Raw genomic sequence first — 24,428 nt, forward strand, 5'->3', positions numbered from 1 at the left:
AATGAGTTTGGAAAAACCAAAACTGAGAAGGGATTTAATTGGAATATGTAGTGTAGGGTATGCCTAGGGTACATACGGACTTGATTTCCCAAAGCCTAGGAGGTAATTTGTGGAGTATATTCCACTAAGAGATGATTCAGGCAGAAAAGAGAAATGATTCTAAAAGGACTGCAGTGAATTCTTTTGAATGACAGTTGTGCCTGATTCAAGTTAGGAAGGCACTTGGCCTAAACTTTTAAGACTTTTCCTTTGGAGAACAATCATTTACTTCCCAATATTTTTCTATGCAGTATTTTTTTCTATCAAGTCTTGTACTGGCTGTACAGATTGCATATTGTTGAACTTTATAAAATTTAATAAGGGACATTGTTTTGTTTGGTATGCTAGTGTATATGAATTAGCCAGGGGAAGCATTTAGAACATAGAATCGCTATGCATGCCTCTGGCATGATGTGTTCCTTTCATAGATGCGGAAAAACGAGGCCCCAGGGAAGAGAGGTGACTTGCCCACATCCCCACAGTGAATCAGTAGCTAAGGTGAGACAAGAGGGCAGGTCTCCTGACCCAGGAGCGTTGTGTGTTTTTGCATTACTGTGTGTGTGTGTGTATCTCTGTGTGTGTGTTATTTGCTCAGTCATGTCCGACTAGGTTGGGAATTCTCCAGCAAGAGTACTGGAATGGGTTTCCATTCCCTTCTCCAGGGGATCACAGTGTGTGGATCTACAGTATTGGCTGGTGAGAGAAATGAACACAGAGGAGTTAAATAATTTACCCAGGCTGCATGGGAAATTATTGGCAGAGTCAGATGAGCTCATTCCCCACAGAACTCTCTCAAGCCGAGGCGTTCTGCTGCCATGAGTAAGATTTTTAATGAGACAGGCAGGAAGTAATGATCATACCTGAGTTTTTGGACCATTTTTACTGACTGCATTTTAAATAAATCCTTTTAAAAAGGTTGATGTGGTGTTGATACTAAGTTTATCCCATTGTTCTGCACTTAATCCAAAACACCGGTAAGGCTTCTGGATAGTTACTGTAATAACTATCTTGTTATGCCTAATGAAAGATAGTTTATTTTAAATTTTTAAATAATAATTTTAAAATTATTTCTCTTCAGAGTCACCATGGATTATTCTCTTTAGTTTGAGTTAAGGTTTATTTGTACATAATAGGTGCTCACTTATTGTAATTTGTTACTTAATTTCACATTGTAAAAGGAAACAGGTTAAATTATAGTACTGCAGTTCAGTTCAGTTCAGTCGCTCAGTTGTGTCCGACTCTTTGCAACCCCATGAATTGCAGCACGCCAGGCCTGCCTGTCCATCACCAACTCCCGGAGTTCACTCAGACTCACGTCTATTGAGTCAGTGATGCCATCCAGCCATCTCATCCTCTCGTCCCCTTCTCCTCCTGCCCCCAATCCCTCCCAGCATCAGGGTCTTTTCCAATGAGTCAGCCCTTCACATGAGTTGTAGACAAATTGTTATTCTAGAGAGAGATCTATAAATCTTCTTGATATAGAGGTGAAATTTCTGGGCTAACTTATAATAACCTGGTTTCATATTCTTGGCCCTACCAATGTCTTGTTTCATAAGTGAAAGCTTCATTTTAAAGAAATTTTTATTCGTTTTAAATTTAAGGATAATTGCTTTACAACTGGTTGATTGTGTTGACTTCTGCCGTACATCAACATGAATCAGCCATAGGGATACATATGTCCCCTCTCTCTTGAACCTCACTCCCACCCCTCCATCCCCGACCCCCCGCCATGTTGTTACAGAGCCCCAGTTTGAGTTTTCTGAGTCATACGACAGATTCCCATTGGCTATCTGTTTTACATGGGGTAGTATATATAATTTATTTTTTATGTATAAAGCACAGATATGCAGATAATGTATAAGCATAGATATAGTGCATCTGTGATATTAATAGTTCAGTAAGGAGGGTATATCATAATTAGGAAACAAATGTCTAGAAAGGCCCTGAGGGGGCGTGTCTTTGTACCCAGTTCCTGGCACAGAGCTCCAAATAATACAATAAATTAATATTTGGGTTTTGTCCTGGCTCCTGAAACAATTCCAGAGCAGTCAAGGTGAAAATAGTATCTTCTGTGAATTCAATAACAGACCCCTTTAAACCACACTGGAGTTTATGTTAATAGAATGACTTTTGGAAAGCCCCTGAGAATGGGAGACTGGTTATCAGGGGAACCAGCCACATGATTAGATGGTTGGAACTTTCGACCCCACCCCCAACCTCTGAGTTGGGGAGGATGGCTAGAGGTTGTTAATCACCAATGGTCAATGATTTAATCAGTCATTTACTTCCAGTTAAATTGTAAGCAGTGGAATTTGGAGTTTCCAGATTGGTTAACACATTGAGGTGCTGGGAGGGAGGCATGCCTGGATACCTTGCTCTATGCATCTCTTCCATCTGGGTGTTCCTGAGCTATATTCTTTTATAATGAATTGGTGATCTAGTAGGTAAACTGTTTTTCTGAGTTCTGTGAGGCATTCTAGCAAATTATCAACGCTGAGGAGGGGTTCATGAGGAACCAAGCCCTTGGAGCAGGCAGTTCTACACTGTCTATGGAGAGTAGTGTCAGAATTGCATTAAATTGTAGGATATGTAGTTGGTGTCCTCCAAGAACTGGAGAATTGCTTGGTGTGGGAAAAAAAACCACACATCTGATGTCAGAAGTGTTGGTTATAAGTAGAGAAGGAAACAAGTTTTTCCTTCAGGGGCCATGATGAAAACAGCTGAGAAACAGTGAGCTGAAGGGTCAGGTGGTACATACTAAGCTCTTAGTTCAGTTCAGTCACTCAGTCGTGCCCAACTCTTTGTGACCCTATGGACTGCAGCACGCCAGGCCTCCCTGTCCGTCACCAACTCCCGGAGTTCACTCAAACCCATGTCCGTTGAGTCAGTGATGCCATCCAACCATCTCATCCTCTGTTGTCCCCTTTTCCTCCCACCTTCTATCTTTCCCAGCATTGGGGTCTTTTCCAATGAGTCAGTTCTTTGCATCAGGTGGCCAAAGTATTGTAGTTTTAGCATCAGCATCAGTCCTTCCAACGAATATTCAGGACTGATCTCCTTTAGGATTGGCAGATGGGATCACCTTGCAGTCCAAGGGACTCGCAAGAGTCTTCTCCAACACCACGGTTCAAAACAATCAATTCTTCGGCGCTCAGCTTTCTTTATATTTCAACTCTCAAACCCATACATGACTACTGGAAAAACCATAGCTTTGACTAGACAGACCTTTGTTGACAAAATAATGTCTCTGCTTTTTAATATGCTGTCCTTGGAGGAAATTCCCAAATGTCGCTGTGTTTACTGTAGAGAGGTCAGAGTTTCCACTGTATGCATCAAAGCCTTCAAATGGTCTGCAAATGAAATGGATAGAAATGCCTGTACACCTCAGTAGGTTTTTTAGATGTCTGTATCCACATTAATTTGCTCACCTTGTATAATCTTCCCTGTACTGTCTTCCCTTCCATTTACTCTACCTGAAAATTGATTTAAGAAGAGGGATGTCAATAAAATCTCAGCTGCCTACTTGAGTTACCCTCAGCTCCTGTGAGAGCCAGCTTGTGGCTATGGAGACTTAGCATTTGGGGTTTTTTATAATTGGATAATGTCCTCTTGTTATGAAAGAGAAACTGACGGGGGCCAATGCTTTATGCCAAATGTGACAGGTTTTTAAAGTTGATTCCCCCCACTCCCACCTCCCTTTTTGGTCTCCGGTGTAGCTGTCTTCGCTCTCCATTTGCCTGGTGTACAAGGAGACCTAGTGACAGACTCCTTTGTTATCTTTGGATGATCAAGGCATCTTGCAACATGAAGTGTTAGTCACTCAGTCATGTCCGACTCTGCAACCCCGTGGACTATAGCCCATCAGGCTCCTCTGTCCATAGAATTCTCCAGGCAAGAATACTGAAGTGGGTTGCCATTTCCTTCTCCAGAGGATCTTCCTGACCCAAGGACTGAACCTGGGTCTCCTGCATCACAGGCAGATTATTTACTGTTAAGACTTGGTTCTAAAATCCAGGAAAAGAAGATGGCTAGTAGAGGCCTGATGAGCTGTGATTTGCTTCAGGTGAAGGCGTCGCTTGTTGTTTTGCGTAGGATTGCAGCGTTGTGTGTAGTGTCCTTGGTTAGTGTCAGGTTAATGTTACCCCCGTCACCTGACCACTGGTACCACAGAGGATTTAGTTGGCTCTTGGGTGTTCAGTGGGTTTTTGTTTGTTTGTTTTGTTTTTTACAAATACCACCACTGAGGGATGGGCTAGGAAGGGAAATTCTGTGATCTTTTACTGTTCCTAATCAGTGAAGGAGGGATTAGACTAAATAAATACTACAGGGTTGTAACAGTGATCTCCCAGTGGTAAGCAGTAATTGTGGAGATTGGATTTCAGAAGCTCTGAAAATTTACCTCCAGTTTATTATAATTAATATATATATATTAATTATATATATAATTATATATATAATTATATATATATAATTAATATATATAAATAAAAAATATATATTGACTATCCAGTGATACAAGTAGGTAAAGATTAAGTGGAATTTTAATATTAGAAACAATTCTTTCATATGGTTTTCTGTGTTTTCCCATTATAAATGAAAAGATTGGTCGCCTATTAATGTATGTTCTCCAGAATGTACTTGGTAACAAGATACCATGGCAGAAATCCCAGTCCATTTTTAAGGCATCCTTTGCAGCTGATGTAGAGCAGTATCAATAATGGAGTACCAAAAGATAAGGTCTCTCTGGCTACCTGATACCTGGATTACTCTCCTGAGAAAGCAGACGGCTAGTACCTTTAATATAATTTTTTTCTAAAAGTTGAAAAAAATGATGATTAAATAAAAAATTGAATTTAATGTTACAGAAAACAAAATAACATCAAAGTAGTGAATGGAAGAATGGTTAATGAAGAGGATTCTAATGGGGTCTGTCTCTGCCTGGGTGGTTTTGGGAAAATGGCATCATGGACTCCACTTTCCTAACCTCTAGCATAGAGTAGAATTATATCAACATAATATTCTATGAAACTAAGTTCCTTGAGACAGAATGAGTTGTTCCTCTTTTTTTATTCCAGCACCTAATATTGTGGAACTGAAAAAAAAATGATTTGAGTAATCTGTCAGTACTCTCACTGTGAATGTTGTGGTCAAAAATGTGTTATATTAATACATTGATTTTTAGGTAGAATGCATAATTTGGTGGAGAAGATTGTGTTGTAAGAGCAAAACGGGAAGGAAGAATTGTGACAAAATAGAGAAGATAGAAGGCAGTAAATGTATGAGTAAAATAATGAGATTTTGTTTTTAAAAAATCACCCCCAAAATTGTCCATAGGCAAATAAATGGTGGGAAATCTCTTCAGATTAGTCACCGTGAAGGCACTGCAGGCTTCCTTCTGTGGCCCCCTTGCAAAATATTTTTGTAGTCATTCTTTGGAATTATTTTTAGAGCTGGTTATGAGCCACATAAGAAAAGTCGTCTTTTTGTTTGTTTCATTTGCTCTCATTAATCCCCACACTTGGTTTTGAATATTTTTTTGTTTCTACTTGATTCTAAATATTCCTTTGAGGAATTTCAAGAGTGTGCTTTAGGCTCTGGAGAAGGGACTCACGGTAGAACCACTTTTGGAATTAGTTTAAAGCTTTCCTTTACAACCTTGGAAAAAACAGTACTCATTCTGATATTTAATTTGGTTGATTAATAATTTGTGTGTATACATAAACAGGAAAAAAAGAACAGGAGGGCATATGCTGAAGTTAACTGGCATCTTTGGTTATTTAGTTTTCTTCCTATGATTTTCTCTATTTTACAAATTTTCTACAAAGAACATATTTACAATCAGGAAAAAAGGCAAAAACATATAGTGTGGTTACTTTCTGGTCACGTTTATTGCATGTTCAAGTTTTGGCAGAGACACTTCTTCACTTGTGAGATGTGTCACAAGTGCCAGAGATCGGCTTTTCTGAATTCAAAGCTGGTGATGGAGCCAGATTTAGTGCTTAAGCCTATTTTTCTGAAGATGTGCTGTCTTTAATAATATACTTTATAATTTTACCTTTTTTAAGCAGTAGCTTAGAAAAAGAGAATAAGTCAATTCTGATTCTTTTGTGATTTTAAGAACATGTCATTTCCATTTTTCAAAGCAGAAGTGGAATGTGAGATAAAAGTATAGGCTTACTTTCCTAATACTAGTGAAATCATTTTGGATGAAGTACTACTGTATTTGCATAACAGTTTTTATGCAAATAATATGGTATGTTTAAAAAAATTATTAAAAAACATACCTCGTCTCTGTATAAATTGAGATATCTTAGTTGTGGTTATGGTAAATTTGATCATCTTGTCACACAGGTAGGAAAAAAAATACTTTGTGGGGAGAGAAAGGGGATGTAAAGAAGACTTAAAATACAGGAAAACTTGAACTTTGTATGACAAGATGATGCCAAATAATTGGTGCTTTAGAGAAATAAAAGCTGGGGATTTCCCTGGTGGTCCAGTGGTTAAGACTGTGCTTCCAGTGCAGGAGGTGCAGGCTGGATCCCTGGGCAAGGAACTAAGAGCCCACATGCCACGTGATGCAGCCAAAAAATAAAGGAATAAAAGCTAAAATATGCACACAGAAAATATATAACATATCATCTAAGACATTTTGGGGGTGCAGTCATGGAAATTCAAAAATTGTGAGCAATACATATAAATTTGAAGTAAAACCTTCTGTCATACTTGCAGCCTCTGTCTAACAGCATGTCAGGCTGTCAGCGGATTTCTCCACATCCCCCCTGTAGGCTTAGCACTGCGCTTTGGGCTATGCAAGGTGGAAGAACTCTGAACTCCTGTCTCTTGTCTGCACGGAGTTTCTAATATAGTTTAGAACAGCAAGTAGACTCAAGGTAGGTGTTTATGCTATCACAGTAAGGACAACAAGGCAGATGGGACTGAGGAGCAGAAACCATTTAGAGAAGTTTCCCAGAGCAGGGAGAGGTGGTTTGTGATGCTGACAGGATATAAAGATTGACTCCAAAGTGCTTTTATTACTTTTCCACTGAAAAATCCTTACAAGAAATGACTTAAAACCTGAGCATTTTAGGCCCAAATTTCCTGTCCTAATTAGATTTATATCAGTGGTTCTTAATTCAAGGTAGTTTTGCCCCCACCCTGGGGACATTTGGTAGTGCCATAGGTATTTGGTGGTATAGGTGGGGATGTACGGGATGCCCCCATACACGATCAAATGTCAAAAGTGGTGAGTTTGAGAAACCCTTGTCTACATATTCTTGAAGGCACAGTGAGGGGACCCTGGGGCTAACCACCTGTCTGCCACGGGTTTTATGTGACCAGTGCCTCCAGGAGTTACAGGGGCTGGGCTAGGATAAGTTAGTGACAGGCACTGAAGCGGCATGTAATTAATTATTCAGTTCTCAGCTGTTCGTCTTATTTCAGTTGAAATCAGCCTAAACCAGGGATATAATAAAGGATTACAGACAAAAGAGAACTAGATGTGAATAAAAGGATATCTTTTTGCACTTGATCCAAGTTTCTGTCATCGTATTCAATGTTTGTATTGTCATATTCAGTATTTGTATGTTAAGCATTTAATGTCTCTTTGCTCTTTATTTGATACCTTTGGGCTTAATGGAAATTAATTAGGATGGAGATTTTTAAAAATAGTTTTATTAATTTATGTTTGGCTGTGCTGGATCTTCGTTGCTGTGTGGGCTTTCTTTAGTTGCAGCGAGCAGGGGCTACTCTCTAGTTGCAGTGCATGGGCTTCCCATTGCGGTGGCTTCTCTTGTTGTGGAGCAGTGGGTGTAGGGCATACAGGCTTTCACTAGTTGGGGTACATGGGCTCAGTAGTTGCAGGCCCCCGGGCTCCAGAGCACAGGCTCAGTAGTTGTGGTGCTGGGGCTTAGTCTTCCCCTTTATATGGGATCTTCATGGATCAAAGATCGAACTGTGCCTTCCGCTGAGCCACCAGGGAAGCCCTAGAATTGGGATTAATTAGAATCAAAGAGTTCTGAATTTCACGTTCAGGTTCTAGTTATGTGACTTTGAAGAAGTTACCTAATCTCTATGAATTATAGTTTACTCTGTTTAAAAAAAAAAGAGAAAACTTCGATTCATGTTGATATTTGACAGAAACCAACGCAATACTGTAAAGCAGTTATCCTTCAATTAAAGATAAATAAATTTTAAAAATTAAAAAAAAATTTGTAGAAGAAGATAAATAACAGTGTTCCTTTAGCTTTATAAAGAGATATCCAAATAATTTCATATATTTCCACAAGGCTTGAATTTTCCATTTCTCATCTTTATTCTAGATGCTGTGGCTTTGTTTCTGACATTTCCTTGAGGAATTCTATGCAGATGATCAGTACTGAATTCGTGTTTTTAGGACCAGAGTTTAGTATACTTACTATTCCTTCTAGAAGAATTTAATTTACATCACTTAACAACTTCCCCTTTCTGTAGCTCTGAAGTTCCAGAAGAATCCATCGAGCAGACAGATTTATTCCTTCTTAGTCTGGTATTTTGTGGTGTCAGTAAAACCAGAGATGCTAAAGTCAGTTTCAACAGCTATCAGCTAAAAGAATAAATTCTTAACAGGGATGACATTTCCATGCCCTGAATCCTGGGGAGAAAAATCTGGCAAACAAGACAAGATTTAGGTGATTTCTTACCTGTTAGAACAGTTTACAGTGGGTGCACATGGGTAGAGTTTTCCTAAACATTGAACTCGGGGAAAATGGAAAGTTTCTTTAAAACCATGGGTGTTTAAAACATTTCCAGGTTTTTTGAGCAACATTAATGTGCTTTTCTAATTGTGAAAATTTTTGTCTCTAACTTCCTTAAAATATAAGCAGTGGAACATAGTGAACTCATGTTAGTTGGCCAAATTCTCCATTGTTTATAAGAAAATACTGAGCCAGAGTTCTTCCAGCTTTCATTAGCCTGAAATCTGATTATAAATTCATAACCATCTATAGATCTTAAAAGGATTTTGGAATTTTTTGTTCTTATTTTTCTATGAAGTAACTTAAAATACTTAATTCAGAGTTGACTGTCAAGAGAAGCTGAAGAATGCCACTTTACTTCTTAAAATCACAAACCTCTAGAGCAGAAAGGGCCTTAACAACCATTCTACCATTCTAGCAAGGCTCTTTTAAAAAAAAAAAAAAAAAGATCAGAAAATTGAGACACACAATGATTGACTTGTCCAAGGTCACACTGGTAGGTCAGGCCTATTTGACCACTAGTCCTGTCCTCTTCCCACCTATTTGGACTCTTTTCATAATTTTATTCATTATTAGAATGAGACAATCAGGGTTTTTTTGTTGTGATGGTGGTTAAACACACATAGCATTTAATCATTAAAAGTTTTATCTTTATGATAAAATTCAACATCCATTTATGATAAAAACTCTCCAGAAAGCAGGAATAGAAGGAACATACCTCAACATAATAAAAGCTATATATGACAAACCCACAGCAAACATTATCCTCAATGGGTGAAAAATTGAAAGCATTTCCCCTAAAGTCAGGAACAAGACAAGGGTGCCCACTCTCACCACTACTATTCAACATAGTTTTGGAAGTTTTGGTCACAGCAGTCAGAGGAGAAAAAGAAATAAAAGGAATCCAAATTGGAAAAGAAGAAGTAAAAATCTCACTGTTTGCAGATGACATGATCCTCTACATAGAAAACCCTAAAGACTCCACCAGAAAATTACTAGAGCTAATCAATGAATATAGTAGTAAAGTTACAGGATATAAAATCAACACACAGAAATCCCTTGCATTCCTATACACTAATAATGAGAAAATAGAGAAATTAAGGAAACAATTCCATTCACCATTGCAACGAAAAGAATAAAATACTTAGGAATATATCTACCTAAAGAAACAAAAGACCTATATATAGAAAACTATAAAACACTGATGAAAGAAATCAAAGAGGACGCTAATAGATGGAGAAATATACCATGTTCATGGATCAGAAGAATCAATATAGTGAAAATGAGTATACTACCCAAAGAAATCTGTAGATTCAATGCAATCCCTATCAAGCTACCAACGGTATTTTTCACAGAGCTAGAACAAATAATTTCACAATTTGTATGGAAATACAAAAAACCTCGAATAGCCAAAGCAATCTTGAGAAAGAAGAATGGAACTGGAGGAATCAACCTGCCTGACTTCAGGCTCTACTACAAAGCTACAGTCATCAAGACAGTATGGTATTGGCACAAAGACAGAAATATGGATCAATGGAACAAAATAGAAAGCCCAGAGATAAAGCCATGCACATATGGACACCTTATCTTTGACAAAGGAGGCAAGGATATACAATGGAGAAAAGACAATCTCTTTAACAAGTGGTGCTGGGAAAACTGGTCAACCACTTGTAAAAGAATGAAACTAGAACACTTTCTAACACCATACACAAAAATAAACTCAAAATGGATTAAAGATCTAAACATAAGACCAGAAACTATTAAATTCTTAGAGGAGAACATAGGCAAAACACTCTCCGACATACATCACAGCAGGATCCTCTATGACCCACCTCCCAGAATATTGGAAATAAAAGCAAAAATAAACAAATGGGATCTAATTAAAATTAAAAGCTTCTGCACAACAAAAGAAACTATAAGCAAGGTGAAAAGACAGCTTTTAGAATGGGAGAAAATAATAGCAAATGAAGCAACTGACAAACAACTAATCTCAAAAATACACAAGCAACTCCTGCAGCTCAATTCCAGAAAAATAAACGACCCAATCAAAAAATGGGCCAAAGAACTAAATAGACATTTCTCCAAAGAAGACATACAGATGGCTAACAAACACATGAAAAGATGCTCAACATCACTCATTATCAGAGAAATGCAAATCAAAACCACAATGAGGTACTATTTCACGCCAGTCAGAATGACTGCGATCCAAAAGTCTACAAGCAATAAATGCTGGAGAGGATGTGGAAAAAAGGGAACCCTCTTACACTGTTGGTGGGAATGCAAACTAGTACAGCCACTATGGAGAACAGTGTGGAGATTCCTTAAAAAACTGGAAATAGAACTGCCATACGACCCAGCAATCCCACTGCTGGGCATACACACTGAGGAAACCAGAATTGAAAGAGACACATGTACCCCAATGTTCATCGCAGCACTGTTTATAATAGCCAGGACATGGAAGCAACCTAGATGTTCATCAGCAGATGAATGGATAAGAAAGCTGTGGTACATATACACAATGGAGTATTACTCAGCCATTAAAAAGAATACATTTGAATCAGTTCTAATGAGGTGGATGAAACTGGAGCCTATTATACAGAGTGAAGTAAGCCAGAAAGAAAAACACCAATACAGTATACTAACGCATATATATGGGATTTAGAATGATAGTAACGACAACCCTGTATACGAGACAGCAGAAGAGACACAGATGTATAGAACAGTCTTTTGGACTGTGGGAGAGAGAAGGGGGGATGATTTGGGAGAATGGCATTAAAACATGTGTAATATCATATAAGAAATGAATTGCCCATCCAGGTTCGATGCAGGATACAGGAAGCTTGGGGCTGGTGCACTGGGATGACCCAGAGGGATGGTATGGGGAGGGATGTGGGAGGGGGGTTCAGGATGGGGAACATGTGTACACCCATGGCAGATACATGTTGATGTATGGCAAAACCAATACAATATTGTAAAGTAAATAATAATAATAATTTAAAAAATAGAAAAAAAAGTTTTATCTTTAAATAGGCAAACACATGAATATGGAACAAACGTTAAAAGGTACACAGAGGTTTATAGAATGCAGTGATGAGGCCAACTCCCTTGCTCTCCTGTCCATCCCAGATCCCTTCCTTGGAGGCAGCCACTGTAAAGAATGAGGGATTTTAAATAGACCGTTTGGGTCTAAATAGCACATCTAAACTGACATTGTATTGCATTATTCTTCACGGGTTGCAGTTTGGCCTGCCAAGTTTAGGTAATGCCCAACAAAGGAAAAACATAAGCCGTGGAATTGTAATATGGAGAGAATTGTGTACTGATTTGAAAATTACCCAAAGTCCAAGTGATTTGCAGTAATGGAAGTGATGGCTCCCTTACATCAGTACTCTGTTACTCAGATAATGCCTTTTGTGCAAAGAGCCTGAAGTATTTTTTTAGAACTCTCATGTATCCTCATGACATGTAAAATCCCTGAGTAGTACATAACTACTTTCAACTGCTTTAGAGTCGATAGCACATTAGCCACAAAAAAGAATTATGTTGATGTTTGAACAAACACCCCCAGGCTCTGTGAAACCATCAGTGTGGGACATCACACGGATCTGCTTTCTCAGCCTCTGAGCCTCCATGGCCTGCCTTGATGAAACCTTAGTGTCTGGTCCTTGGATGGGGCATACCCAAGCATTGGGCCTGGAGAATTACTCACTGAGTGGGCAGTTTGGCTGAGGGGTGAGGGGGGCTCCAGGAATACATGTGCACCTTTGGTTGTGGAGCAGGGAAGGCAGCAGGGCAGCAGCAGACACTTGGTACCGCCTAGTGCCTTTGTAGCCTTAAAGCATGGGTGCTGACTCGGGTAGATAACTGCCTGCAGTAAGTAGGTGACTGCCCACGTGGTAAGAGTTCAGCCTGGAAAAAGCTGCAGGTCTAGACTCCACATGCCCCAGTTGGGCCTCATCCCAGTTTCCAAGGCAGACCTCCCCAAGTGAAAAGGGGGACAAGTAGACTGCAAGTGCTTACCTTTCTGTGGTGCTCTGTGTGACTTATGACGGTTTCACCCAGTAGGGGAGAAGACCTTGAAAGTTTGTAGGTTGAAGAGAGGTGAGAATGGAGCCAGGGAAGCCACAGGGAGAGGAAAAGTGAAGTAGGAGGAAATTATCTTTTTGAGAGTGCAGTTCTGTGACTTCTGTGCTGCTAGCCTCTTAAATTACGGGTTTCATATTCTGCTCTCAGGCAGTGGTTTTTTGTTTTGGGGGCTTTTTATTGTTGTTGTTGTTTGGTTTTCCCTCCAGTTTTCCTGATCCTAAGGATATTCCTGGGCTTCCCTGATGGCTCAGTGATAAAGAACATGCCTGCCAATGCAGGAGATGATGCTGGTTTGATCTCTGGGTCGGGAAGATCCTCTGGAGAAGAGAATGGCTATCCTCTCCAGTATTCTTGCCTGGAGAATTCCGTGGACAGAGGAGCCTGGTGGGCTACAGTCCATGGGGTCGCAAAGAGTCAGACACCACTGAGTGACTAACGCTACCTAATAAATATAAATACTGAAAGTATTGGGAACCTTAACTGAATTAAACAGAGCTTAATTTCAAGAAAGCATGAATGTTCATTTTCATCTGGTAATGATTCCTTGACTTTGATTCTTTTTAATGTTTTTTAATTGTTTAGACACTGAAATATTAGTTCATCGGTTCAGTTCAGTCACTCAGTCGTGTCCGACTCTTTGCAACCCCATGAATCGCAGCATGCCGGGCCTCCCTATCCATCACCATCTCCCAGAGTTCACTCAAACTCACGTCCATCGAGTTGGTGATGCCATCCAGCCATCTCATCCTTTGTCGTCCCCTTTTCCTCCTGCCCCCAATCCCTCCCAGCATCAGAGTCTTTTCCAATGAGTCAACTCTTTGCATGAGGTGGCCAAAATACTGGAGTTCCAGCTTTAGCATCATTCCTTCCAAAGAACACCCAGGACTGATTTCTTTTAGAATGGACTGGTTGGATCTCCTTGCAGTCCAAGGGACTCTCAAGAGTCTTCTCCAACATACACAGTTCAAAAGCATCAATTCTTTGGCACTCAGCTCTTCACAGTCCAACTCTCACATCCATACATGACCACTGGAAAAACCATAGCCTTGACTAGAAGGACCTTTGTTGGCAAAGTAATGTATCTGCTTTTCAATATACTATCTAGGTTGGTCATAACTTTTCTTCCAAGGAGTAAGCGTCTTTTAATTTCATGGCTGCAGTCACCATCTGCAGTGATTTTGGAGCCCAAAAAAAGAAAGTCTGACAGTGTTTCCACTGTTTCCCCATCTATTTCCCATGAAGTGATGGGACCAGATGCCATGATCTTAGTTTTCTGAATGTTGAGTTTTAAGGCAACTTTTTCACTCTCCTCTTTCACTTTCAGCAAGAGGCTCTTTAGTTCCTCTTTGCTTTCTGCCATAAGGGTGGTGTCATCTGCATATCTGAGGTTATTGATATTTCTCCCGGCAATCTTGATTCCAGCTTGTGCTTCTTCCAGCCTAGCGTTTCTCATGATGTACTCTGCATATAAGTTAAATACGCAGGGTGACAATATACAGCCTTGATGTACTCCTTTTCCTATTTGGAACAGTAGCTATTAAAACATCAGTGCTGTTAATCTTTGCAAACAGAACTACTGAGCAGCCTTTGTTATAATGGCCCTGCCATATATTTGTCCCAGGGATGGGAAGCCTGGTGGGCTGCCGTCTATGGGGTCACACAGAGTTGGACACGACTAAAGCGATGCAGCAGCAGCAGCAGCCGTATATTTGATCTGGACTAATATGCCTTGATTTCAAAGTTATCCAGAATTTCGAGGGTTTTGTAATTAATTTTTTATAGGTAAAACTTTTATAATGAGGAAGTAGCTATTACATCATCATCACAGTCATTTTAACAGCTTTAAATGTAAATAAAACATTTCACTGATTGTACTTTTTCTCTTCAGAGAGGAACCAAGGCCTTAACCTTCTCAGTTCATTGACTGGAGCAAACCATAGCATTGGTTCAGCAGAGAGCTGCCACTCAGAGGTAAAGATTGTTCCTGGATCTTGTCTCTGCTTCGGCTTTTCTTTCTACTCATCATTATGAATCTGTACCCCATTCATCATTTTTTCCTTTCCACTTAAGAAGTGGCAGAGAATATCAGGAATAGATACAAGGAGCCTGCTGCCTGTTAAGAGCAGGCTAGATTGGTATTAAAGCAGTAAGCCCTTTCAAGATGTTTACAATTTGGGCTGTTCCGTGTGTTTTTGCTCGAGTGCTTTTAAAAACATGCTAGAATTTCCTTGAGGCTGAAGTTTCCCCCCAGATCTTCAAATATAAAATAAAATTAATGGTTCTTTTCAGTACTTCCTGTGTGCTCTACAGTCTGAGGAAGGTCTTTGTCCTTAATGAGTGTAACAGGCTGACTTCAGCCCTCTGTCCTCAAGGACTTTGGTCCGTGTCTGCCTTGGTCGGCATGCTGGAATCGTGAGCACATTGTGTAGTGCCACGTTGTCTGCCCAGGACCTCCTTCTTCCATCTCTGAGCTGTTTTGTGATAGGATTGTGTACATTTTCAGGTTTTGAGTAAAACGTGATTTGAAACAAAACAAACAATATGTTTTTAATAGTCAAAGGCAAAATCATAACACTTTTCTATCCCTGAGGAAAATCAGCCCCAAGTTAGTGAATCTCTGGCCTTTTTTTAAATAATGTGACCTTGATCCTTCTTCCATCCCTCCTTGTGTCTAGCTCCTGTTACTGCCTCTCTAAAGCTGAGCAGTGAGTGGAACTGTGAGCCGTTTTGGAGTTAGTTGGGAAGCAGCCTCCTATTAGGTTGTGACCCGTGTGTTTCTCCACAGCAGCCCTGTGTGCCAGCAGCAGAGAGGACCGAATCCCTCTTGGATCATCGAGGGGCTGCTTCTAACACAGCAGACGTGCAGGTCGATAGCACTGTGGGTAAGTGCTGTGTGGCTGCCAAGTGACAGCTCTGTGGAACTTGCCAAAGCCCATGCATTGGGGCATAAATCATCCAAAGGCAAATTGAATTTAAACGAGGATGAGGGAAGGACATTGATCATGGTTATTGTTTAGTTGCTAAGTCGTGTCCGACTCTTTTGTGACCCAGTGGACTGTAACCCGCCAGGCTCCTTTGCCCATGGGATTTTCCAGGTAAGAATACTGGAGTGGGTTGCCATTTCCTTCTCTAGGGGATCTTCTGCACCTGGGGATCGAACCTTTGTCACCTGCAATGGATCCTTTACCACTGAGCCACAGGGAAGTCCAAGGACATCAGTAGTGACCCCCAAATGAATGTGAGCCTTGTGGATGGCTGCAGAAAAAGCAGGGAGAGTAAATACATTACAGTACAAATCTGTGGGCACCACTGGTTCTCTCAGCAGGATCTTGATTAAGATTATCTTAAAGTAGATAGAACCAGGTGGTGAAACAGCTTTATATCTCCATATTCCACCATTTTTTCATGGTATTTTACAGTAGTCAGAATTATTAACAAGAAGAATATAGTTTTATAAGCCCTCTCATATCCTTTTAAAGTTCTTTTATGTCCACATTCTCATTTGGTAATGAAGTTTGGCAGAGAAGTTGTTTTACAAAGATGAAGGTGTGGCCCAGAGCAGTTTAATAACTTGTCCAAGGGCATCGAACAAGAAAGTCTTGGAGCTGAAACTGAAATGCAGTTTGCTGTCCAAAAAGCTAAAAGGCCAGGGCGCTTAGTTGACAATAACTATAAATGTTCTATTGTTGGGAAACTGCTCACATCAGTACTACTTTTAATGCCACGGAGGGCCCATGTGCAATAATAAGTCTTAAAATTTTTTTTTTCTGTTTGTAAAATAATCCATAAAGAAAATTCAACTAATTGGTTATAGAAACATATTAAGAAGAAAAAATTGTGTATAACTTCATTTCTCTCCAGTTTATTTAGTCTTGTCCTCTCAGTTGAACCCTTCACATTGGCTTTGAAACCTACTAAAGTCTCTGCCGTGAAAGCAAACCAGTGACCACACTGAAGAAGATGGGAGGATAAGAACAAACCTACAGAACTTGGGGAAATGGTGTCCTGACTTGATGCCGTGAGCCAGAAACAAAAAGAACTGAACAGAAATCCTACACTCTGCTTAATAAATGTGATTCTTACAGGGATCTGGGTTTGAAATTCTAAAAGTAAATATATTTTACATATATTATGGTTGAAAGAATAAGAAAATATAGCCTAGAGAAAGAGAGCTAGGTTTCTCACTGTCAGAGAAAGAAGTTAAGGAAAGGTGAAGGCTAGGTTGAATCCTTTGGTACTGAACTAGAATTGAAGGTATCAATATGAACTCTTAGTTTGTTAAAATATAGTTTGAGCAGTGGAGAAATAAGTATAGATATGTGTATGCATGTGTGGGCTTCCCTCGTGGCCGTAGTGGGAAAGAACTTTCTTGCCAATGCAGAAGACATAAGACATCTGAGTTCTGTCCCTGGGTCAGGAAGATCCCCTGGAGAAGGGAACAGCAACCCACTCCAGTATTCTTGCCTGGGAAAGAGGAGCCTGGCTGACTGCAGTCCATAGCGTCACAAAGTGTCGGACACAACTGAAGTGACAGCACACACTCAGGTATGCATGTGTAAGTACACACACACACACACACACACACACACACACACACTTCCTAGCTCAGTCCACTAGGAGGGTCTAGAAGCAATAATACTCTTAATAGTGGTGGAGACACTTAACACTTAGATCTTGGTTTCTAAATACCATTCTCCAAGAAAAGATACCAGGGCTACTTGGAAAAGTGTGTGATTCAGGGCTGGGGCAGGAAAACTGAAGGATGAACCTGAAGCATCTCGTGGGGCCAGAAAGTAAAGTGAAAGTGAAAGTCACTCAGTCGTGTCCGACTCTTTGCATCCCCGTGGACTATACAGTCCATGGAATTCTCCAGGCCAGAATACTGGAGTAGGTAGCCTTTCTTTTCTCCAGGGGGTCTTCCCAACCCAAGGATCGAACCCAGGTTTCCCCCATTGCAGGCAGATTCTTTACCAGCTGAGCCATCAGGGAAGCCCTAGAATTCTGGAGTGGTTAGCCTATCCCTTCTCTAGCGGATCTTCCCAACCCAGGAATCAAACCAGGATCTCCTGCATTGCAGGTGGATTCTTTACCAACTGAGCTATGTGGGAAGCCAGAAAGTAAGGAAGTGCTCAAAAAAGGATGAGGGCATGTTGAAAGGTCACAGGAACCAACCTGAAAGCATTTCCAATGGCTAACGCTGGAAGATTTTGACAAGTAACATAAATTAACAGTAGTATTAGGTTGTAATCTATAAAATAAAATGTATATCCATGAATCCATACTAATTTAAATAAATAATTGAATAAATACATACCTGGAAAAGAAAGGGCTGCTCCTCCTCCTAGAGGAGTTCCAATTGATAAATGTAGACATTATGAGGGAGATAGAAAATCACCCTTAGCCACACTCTACAGTAATAGTTGTTGCAGGCAAGATCCACTGATGGTGAAATTAGTAGATGAACATTTGAGAAGAAACACAACATTTCCATAGTCAAAAAATATCTTTTCCAAATTACTTATTACAAAGGGAGAATAGTAGCTTTATCCTGGAAAAACCTGGCAAGTAACCCTTTAAGGGATGAAGGTTACGTCACCAGTAACGGCATGTTGATATCTCCTCTCAATATGATGCGCTGAAAGGGTACTCACGCCTGTGGTATTCCCGCCAAAGGTCCATAACCTCAGTCGTAAGAAAACATCAGACAAACCCAAATTAAGGGGCATTACACAAAATAACTGGCCAGTACTCTTTAGAAGTGTCAAAATCATGAAAGACAAAGAAAGACTTAGGAACTGTCACAAATGGGAGAAGACTAAGCAGATTTGACAGCTTAGTTCTGTGTAGAATCCTGAATTGAATCCTGAAACAGAAAAAAGATATTAGTGGAAAAACTGATAAAGGTTGAATGAAGAATGTAGTTATAGCACTGTTCCATTATTAACTTCTTGATGTTTATAGTTGTACCTTAGTTACGTAAGATGTTACCACTAAGGGAGGGTGGGGAAACGGCTTATTGGAATGCTCTATACTATTTTTGCAACTTTTTTTGTAAGAGTAAAATTATTTCAGATTTCGTTTAAAAAGGAAAAACCAAACCGGCGAAAGTGAAACACTTGCCCTACCTCACATCTTCCTCCTCTCTCTACTTATTTCCATTCCTCAACTCATTCTCATCTAGCTCTTGTTCCCATTTTCCGCTACAACAGCTCACCAACAACTTCTGTGCCACTCGATCTAATTGGTGTCCTCCTGTCCCCATCTTGACCTCTTGGCAGCATTTGGTGTTATGAATCAATCCCTTTCTGAAGCATTAGCTTCTCTTCACTCAACCAACACATCTCCTGGTCTTCTTCCTACCTCTCTGATGATTCCTTCTCTTCCTTTGGAAGAGTACTCTCCTTTACCCAGCCTTTAAATATCTCCATTCCTCAATGTTCCATCTAAGCTCCTCTTCCAAACCTATATTTGAGCATGAAGTGATTTTAGCATATCCATAGTTCAGTTAACATGTATACAGATAAATCACAAATTTTTTGTCCCTAGCCCTGTATAGCAACTGCCACCATGACATACCCATTGAACAAAAACAAATGTATTAACCAAAATATTTTTAACATCAAATAATCTGTATAGCATTGTAGTAGATGCAAAGAACTATGTTATCATCCTTGTCTTCAAGGAGCTTATAGTCTACAAAATGCAGAGACAGGCCTTGTAATGTAATGGGTAAAGTCATGGACTTGGAGTCCTGGACGACTGGGTGTGAACCACGACTCTGCCACTAGTAGTGAACTGGCCTTGCGTCAGTTATTCAGCTTCCCTTAGTTCCCCTTCTATAAGGTGAGGCAAGAAATCCTTCTCACAGTGCTGTTGGAAAAACGAAATGGAATTGTGTCAGTTAAAGCACTCGGCAGTGGAGACAAAGCTGTCTTTCTCTCTTACCTTGGTATATATTACAGAAGTGGTGGACAGATGTGAGAATACAGAGTAGTGTGTGTCAGTGCCAAGACAGCTCTGTGAACACCAATTGTGGAATGAATCTTAAGGAAGGAGACGTGTGAGTTGGGATGGTCAGGGAAGACATCCTACAAGTGGCCAGCCTGGAGTGGAGGCTGAGTGAAAATTCTGACTAAAAACAAAGTTTGATAAAGAAACCACATGCTGAAGCAGAAATAGTAAAGGATTTGTGATAAGAAAATAGGAATTTAGATTGGCTCTGCCTTTGAATAGCTCTAATTGTAGAAGAGTTCATTTTTAAACCCAGGTTGCTTCATGTGTAAATTGTGGACAGTGGTATCTGTCCTAACCACCTCATATGGTTGTCAGTAACAGATGTGCAAATAGTTGTTGTCCAGTAAAGTATAGTATAAATTTCAAGCATTTATTGAATCTGCGTATCTTAGTTCAGGGTGTGGGCTTTAGAAACTGGAAACGCCTACGTCTGAGTCCTGGCTTCCCGGTGGCTCACTGGTAAAGAATCTGCCTGCCAGTGCAGGAGCTGCAGGAGGGGCGGGTTTGATCCTTAGGTTGGGAAGATCCCCTGGAAGAGAAAATGGCAACCCACTCCAGTATTCTTGCCTGGAAAATCCCATGCACAGAGGAGCCTGGCAGGCTGCAGTCCATAGGATCACAAAGAGTCAGGACCGAGCATACATACATGCATAAGTCTGAAGCCAAGGTCACACTTACTAGCAGTGACCCAGAGTAAGATCACTTCTCTTTGTACTCTAGTTTTCTTAAAAAAGGTAGAAACAGAATTCTTTGCCTCATTGCAGTTATTTCAAGGATAAAATGAGTCCCTGTTCATTTGTGAGGGCCCCCTAGCAGCCAAGCAGGCTACAGCACCAGAGCTGTACAGCTGGTCCATGCTGGGCCCTCGTTCAGTGGTAACTTGCATCCAAGCCAGATTGATTGCTTTAGGATTCTGTGTATTTAGCACATACGTAATACTGTGTGCAAATCCTCATTGCAGATCCCATGTTAGACCTGGACATTCAAGAACTTGCCAGTCTTACTACAGGCGGAGGAGATTTGGAGAATTTTGAAAGACTGTTTTCAAAGTTAAAAGAAATGAAAGGTAATTGGATCCATTGGGTCTTACAGGTTTCCACAGTGATGCTCCTCTGTTTTATCTAGTAGGATTTTACTTTGTAACTGCTAATAGCATTCCATGCTTTGGGCTCATCTGAGAAATGTAGATACTGTGGGACTGTGCCATCCTCTGTTGGTAAAAATTTCTTTAGGAAAATTCTCCCCTTTTTTTCATTCTTTTTCTTTTTCCTTTCCCTTCTTCTCTTGCCTGTCTGTTTCTTTCAGTCTGTCTCACTAACATGGAATCAGTAAGATCCCTACCAATTTACTTACATCATTCCCATCTGGAAGATTTGGAAGACTTAAACTATCTAACAGCTGTAATAACTCCACCATAAACATGTGTTTTTGCAACCCATCTCCCATCTTCTAGTGTTAGAACATCTATGCGCTCCAGATTCTCCTGTGCGATTAGATGAATTTCTTAAGATATATTTTCCCCCTAGACAAGGCTGCGACGCTTCCTCACGAGCAAAGAAAGATGCATGCAGAAAAGGTGAGAAAATTAGTCAGGTATTTGCTTACTTACTGCAGGTCCAGTGCTGTGAGAATTACATGTCACACTTGTTTACTTGTAAAGTGTCTTACTGTGAACTTTCTGTTGGATATTCACTTACAGTTATTTGAATATTTAGTTGCTGCCACCAAGCCAGGATTTTCCAGTGTATGTTGAGTGATGTGGAACACTGAGGCTCAGAATGTTTGCCTTCCTAGCTGTTAGGCTGGAAAACTCTTAGTTATTTTGTTTGGGTTGGCAAGAAATGTATATGGTTTATGTATTCCATTGTATGACTGTGTCATAACTTACTTATCCACTTCCCCATTGGACATTTCAGTCATGCACCGTTTTTTTTCCTGTAGTGAAGCTGTTCATATCCCTATACGTCACCTATGTATACAGTTCTGATAATATCCTCAGTATAAAGTCTAGGAGTAGAAGTCCTGGATCAGGGTGTTCAGGGGTTTTGACAGATGTTGTCAGAGCACTAAAGGGCAAGGTATAGAATTTTAAGTCTTAATCAGTTCTGTGTGTGACATGAAATGAGCTGAAGATTAGGTGTTGCCTAAACTCTGTTGCTTGCTTCTCTCCACAGGTGGCCAAAGCCTTCTGGATGGCAATTGGGGGAGACAGAGATGAGATTGAAGGCCTTTCATCTGATGAAGAGCACTAAACTATTCATGCTAGGACTTGCCTAACTAGGACCCTAGCGCTTTCTCCCTGAGATTCTTCTCTCCTCAACCCCATCATCTTTTGCTGAGCTTACCAGCACATGTTGGCTGCCTGACTTATTTATAGGATCCCGTTAATTTTAGTTTTTAGTAGAGGGTAAAGCAGAAATCTCTTCTCCCTCAGTATATTGTAAGGGAGTGAGAAGTTTTCAAATAACATTTTTTGTTGTAGGAATGGGAGTGGGGTGAGCCTCAAAGGCCTGTGTGACTTGCCCAAGTTAAAGAAGAAAAACCATCACCAAGCTTTCCTGGTCAGTCTTTTGAGGAGCATTCCCTGTGTTCATGTTGATCACTGAAGATCAAGAGTTTTCTGGTTTTCTCTTTCAAGGAGCTTGCTGCTCAAGGTTTGATGCTTTTGGTGGGAGAAAAGGAAGAAACTGCAGATTTAATCTGTGCTGCAGCACAGATTATAGGTCAGCCACTGGCCTTCGGGTTAGTCTCTAGCTAAAAAAAAAAGCATCTGAGTATTTCATTTGAAATACAGTATCTGACCTCCTGGTAGAAAGTATTGAGAAACCAGTGTGAATTTTTAGACTATAATAAATGATGCAAAGGTTTTCTACTCTGGTGGGGATAAAAATAAACCCTTCTCTCCCAAGTTGTGGGCGGGCGTGGGGATGGGGGTGGGGCATGGGTAAGAGAAGGAATTCCCTGTATAGGCCATTGAATCAGTATGATCCTAGCCTGAGATTTTTGCATTAGTATTACCACGTAGAAACTTTTCTTTCTTAGAGTTTGCCACTTGAGATGGCCGAGATGTGTTGTCACAGTTGATACCCTCAGAACAAGGGGAGCTTCCTCTTCTCTCTCTGAACTCAGAGATCACTGCCAAACTAGTGAGACTTAAGTGGGACTTGGTGAGAAAGCACGCGAAATGTTAAGCAGTGAATCCCTCAGCACCTGTGTTACTTCCAGAGCTGAGGAGTTAGGTTCCAGGGACACTGACCTCCAAGGGGGAAAGTTCCCAGAAGAGTGGGAAATACAGCAAATGAAATCCTTATTTCTGTTTGTTTAGGGACTGCGTAATGCATGTCATGAGCCTTCAGTCTGCCATGGCTCTCAGCTGGCTCAGGACACATGGGCTAAGAACTGCTGCTGGCCTGGTGTGGGTGTGAACCCCATAGGTCACCAGCAGAAATGAATTTCAGACCTGCCTGTGCAACACCTTTTCAGCCCTGCAGAACCTGCTACAGATAGCAGAAGGAATGGAGTGCTCCAGGGTCCTGGCCAGAGCGGCCACAGGATGGAAGGTTTCAGTGAGTGGGAGAGCCATTCCAGGGAACACTGGAGGCTGTCTTCCTTGATACCTTTTTTCTTTTTCTTTAACTATTCTGAGGGTCTTTGAGACTGTAGTTTACCACCATTCCACCACTGTTTCTTTGAGGTGACTGCATTGGCTATTGATGGGGAATGTAAGGAAAGTCAGTTCTGGGATTGCAAAATGAAAGGCGGAACAAGTTTTTCTTAAAATATGAAAGGTTTCAGAGAACACATTAGGTCACGTGGTTTGGGAAAACAGACTATAAAAAGCTGTGAACTTGATCTTGTGGATTAAACAAAGCCAGGTATTAAAATGTGGTTTATTTATAAAGCCTGCTTATGTATATTTTTATGATTTTGTTGTTTTTTAGTAGAGGATGTGGGCGGGGTGGGGGGCAGCCTTTCTTCATTGGATTAGGCATAAACAGCAGTAATCTGTTCGTCAAACTCACTGTTTTAAATCTGCCCTTCATGTGTATAATACCATGCTTTCAAGGTCTCAGCTATCTAGGTATTGGCCCCTCCTGGGTGACATGTGAGATTAAAGTACACAGTAGTAACTACTAAAGGCCCTTTTAAGAAGCGTGATCATGAGCCAATAGTGCAATAGAAATTGCAGACTAGCCGAAGTGACCTATGTACATGCCACCACAAGTTGTTATGGACTGTCCATCTGGGATTTAAAACAAGAGCCTCGACTTTTTTCCCCCTTAAACATTTTTCTATTTGTGTAACACAGCGTCTGGCATAAACTGGGCCCTTAAGTTTGGTTTGGATTTTCATTTGATATTTTGATGGCTATGATTGCAAAGTTTTAAGGTCCATGAGTGTTGGGAGAGACAAGAATAAACTTTTTTTTTCCTGAGAAAATCGTATATTATGTAATAATTTTAGAGTGATGAAGACATAGATATTTTTATAATTTTAAAATATGTTATCCTGCCAGAATATGAGATTGACAGAACCACGTCTGCTTGCTGTCTTTTT

General features: G+C 40.4%; 1 protein-coding gene across 5 annotated transcripts in view; it reads left to right on the plus strand.

Annotated features, from left to right (window-relative positions):
- The window catches only part of AAGAB (alpha and gamma adaptin binding protein), a 74,045-nt gene extending 50,273 nt beyond the window's left edge, over positions 1–23,772 (plus strand). The window contains exons 6-10 of one of the 5 annotated variants that reach the window (XM_006050234.3): positions 14,746–14,828; positions 15,643–15,739; positions 20,833–20,937; positions 21,325–21,447; positions 22,046–23,772. In XM_006050234.3, the coding sequence (XP_006050296.1) occupies positions 14,746–14,828; positions 15,643–15,739; positions 20,833–20,937; positions 21,325–21,447; positions 22,046–22,089 (452 nt within the window). In that variant the 3' untranslated portion in view covers positions 22,090–23,772. The remainder of the gene's footprint in view (positions 1–14,745; positions 14,829–15,642; positions 15,740–20,832; positions 20,938–21,324; positions 21,448–22,045) is intronic. The other 4 variants (XM_006050235.3, XM_025296270.2, XM_025296271.2 and 1 more) reach the window with 4 other exon arrangements.
- Positions 23,773–24,428: the final 656 nt, after the last annotated feature.

This window comes from Bubalus bubalis, chromosome 11 (assembly GCF_019923935.1).
Source record: "Bubalus bubalis isolate 160015118507 breed Murrah chromosome 11, NDDB_SH_1, whole genome shotgun sequence".
Lineage (NCBI taxonomy): Eukaryota > Metazoa > Chordata > Mammalia > Artiodactyla > Bovidae > Bubalus > Bubalus bubalis.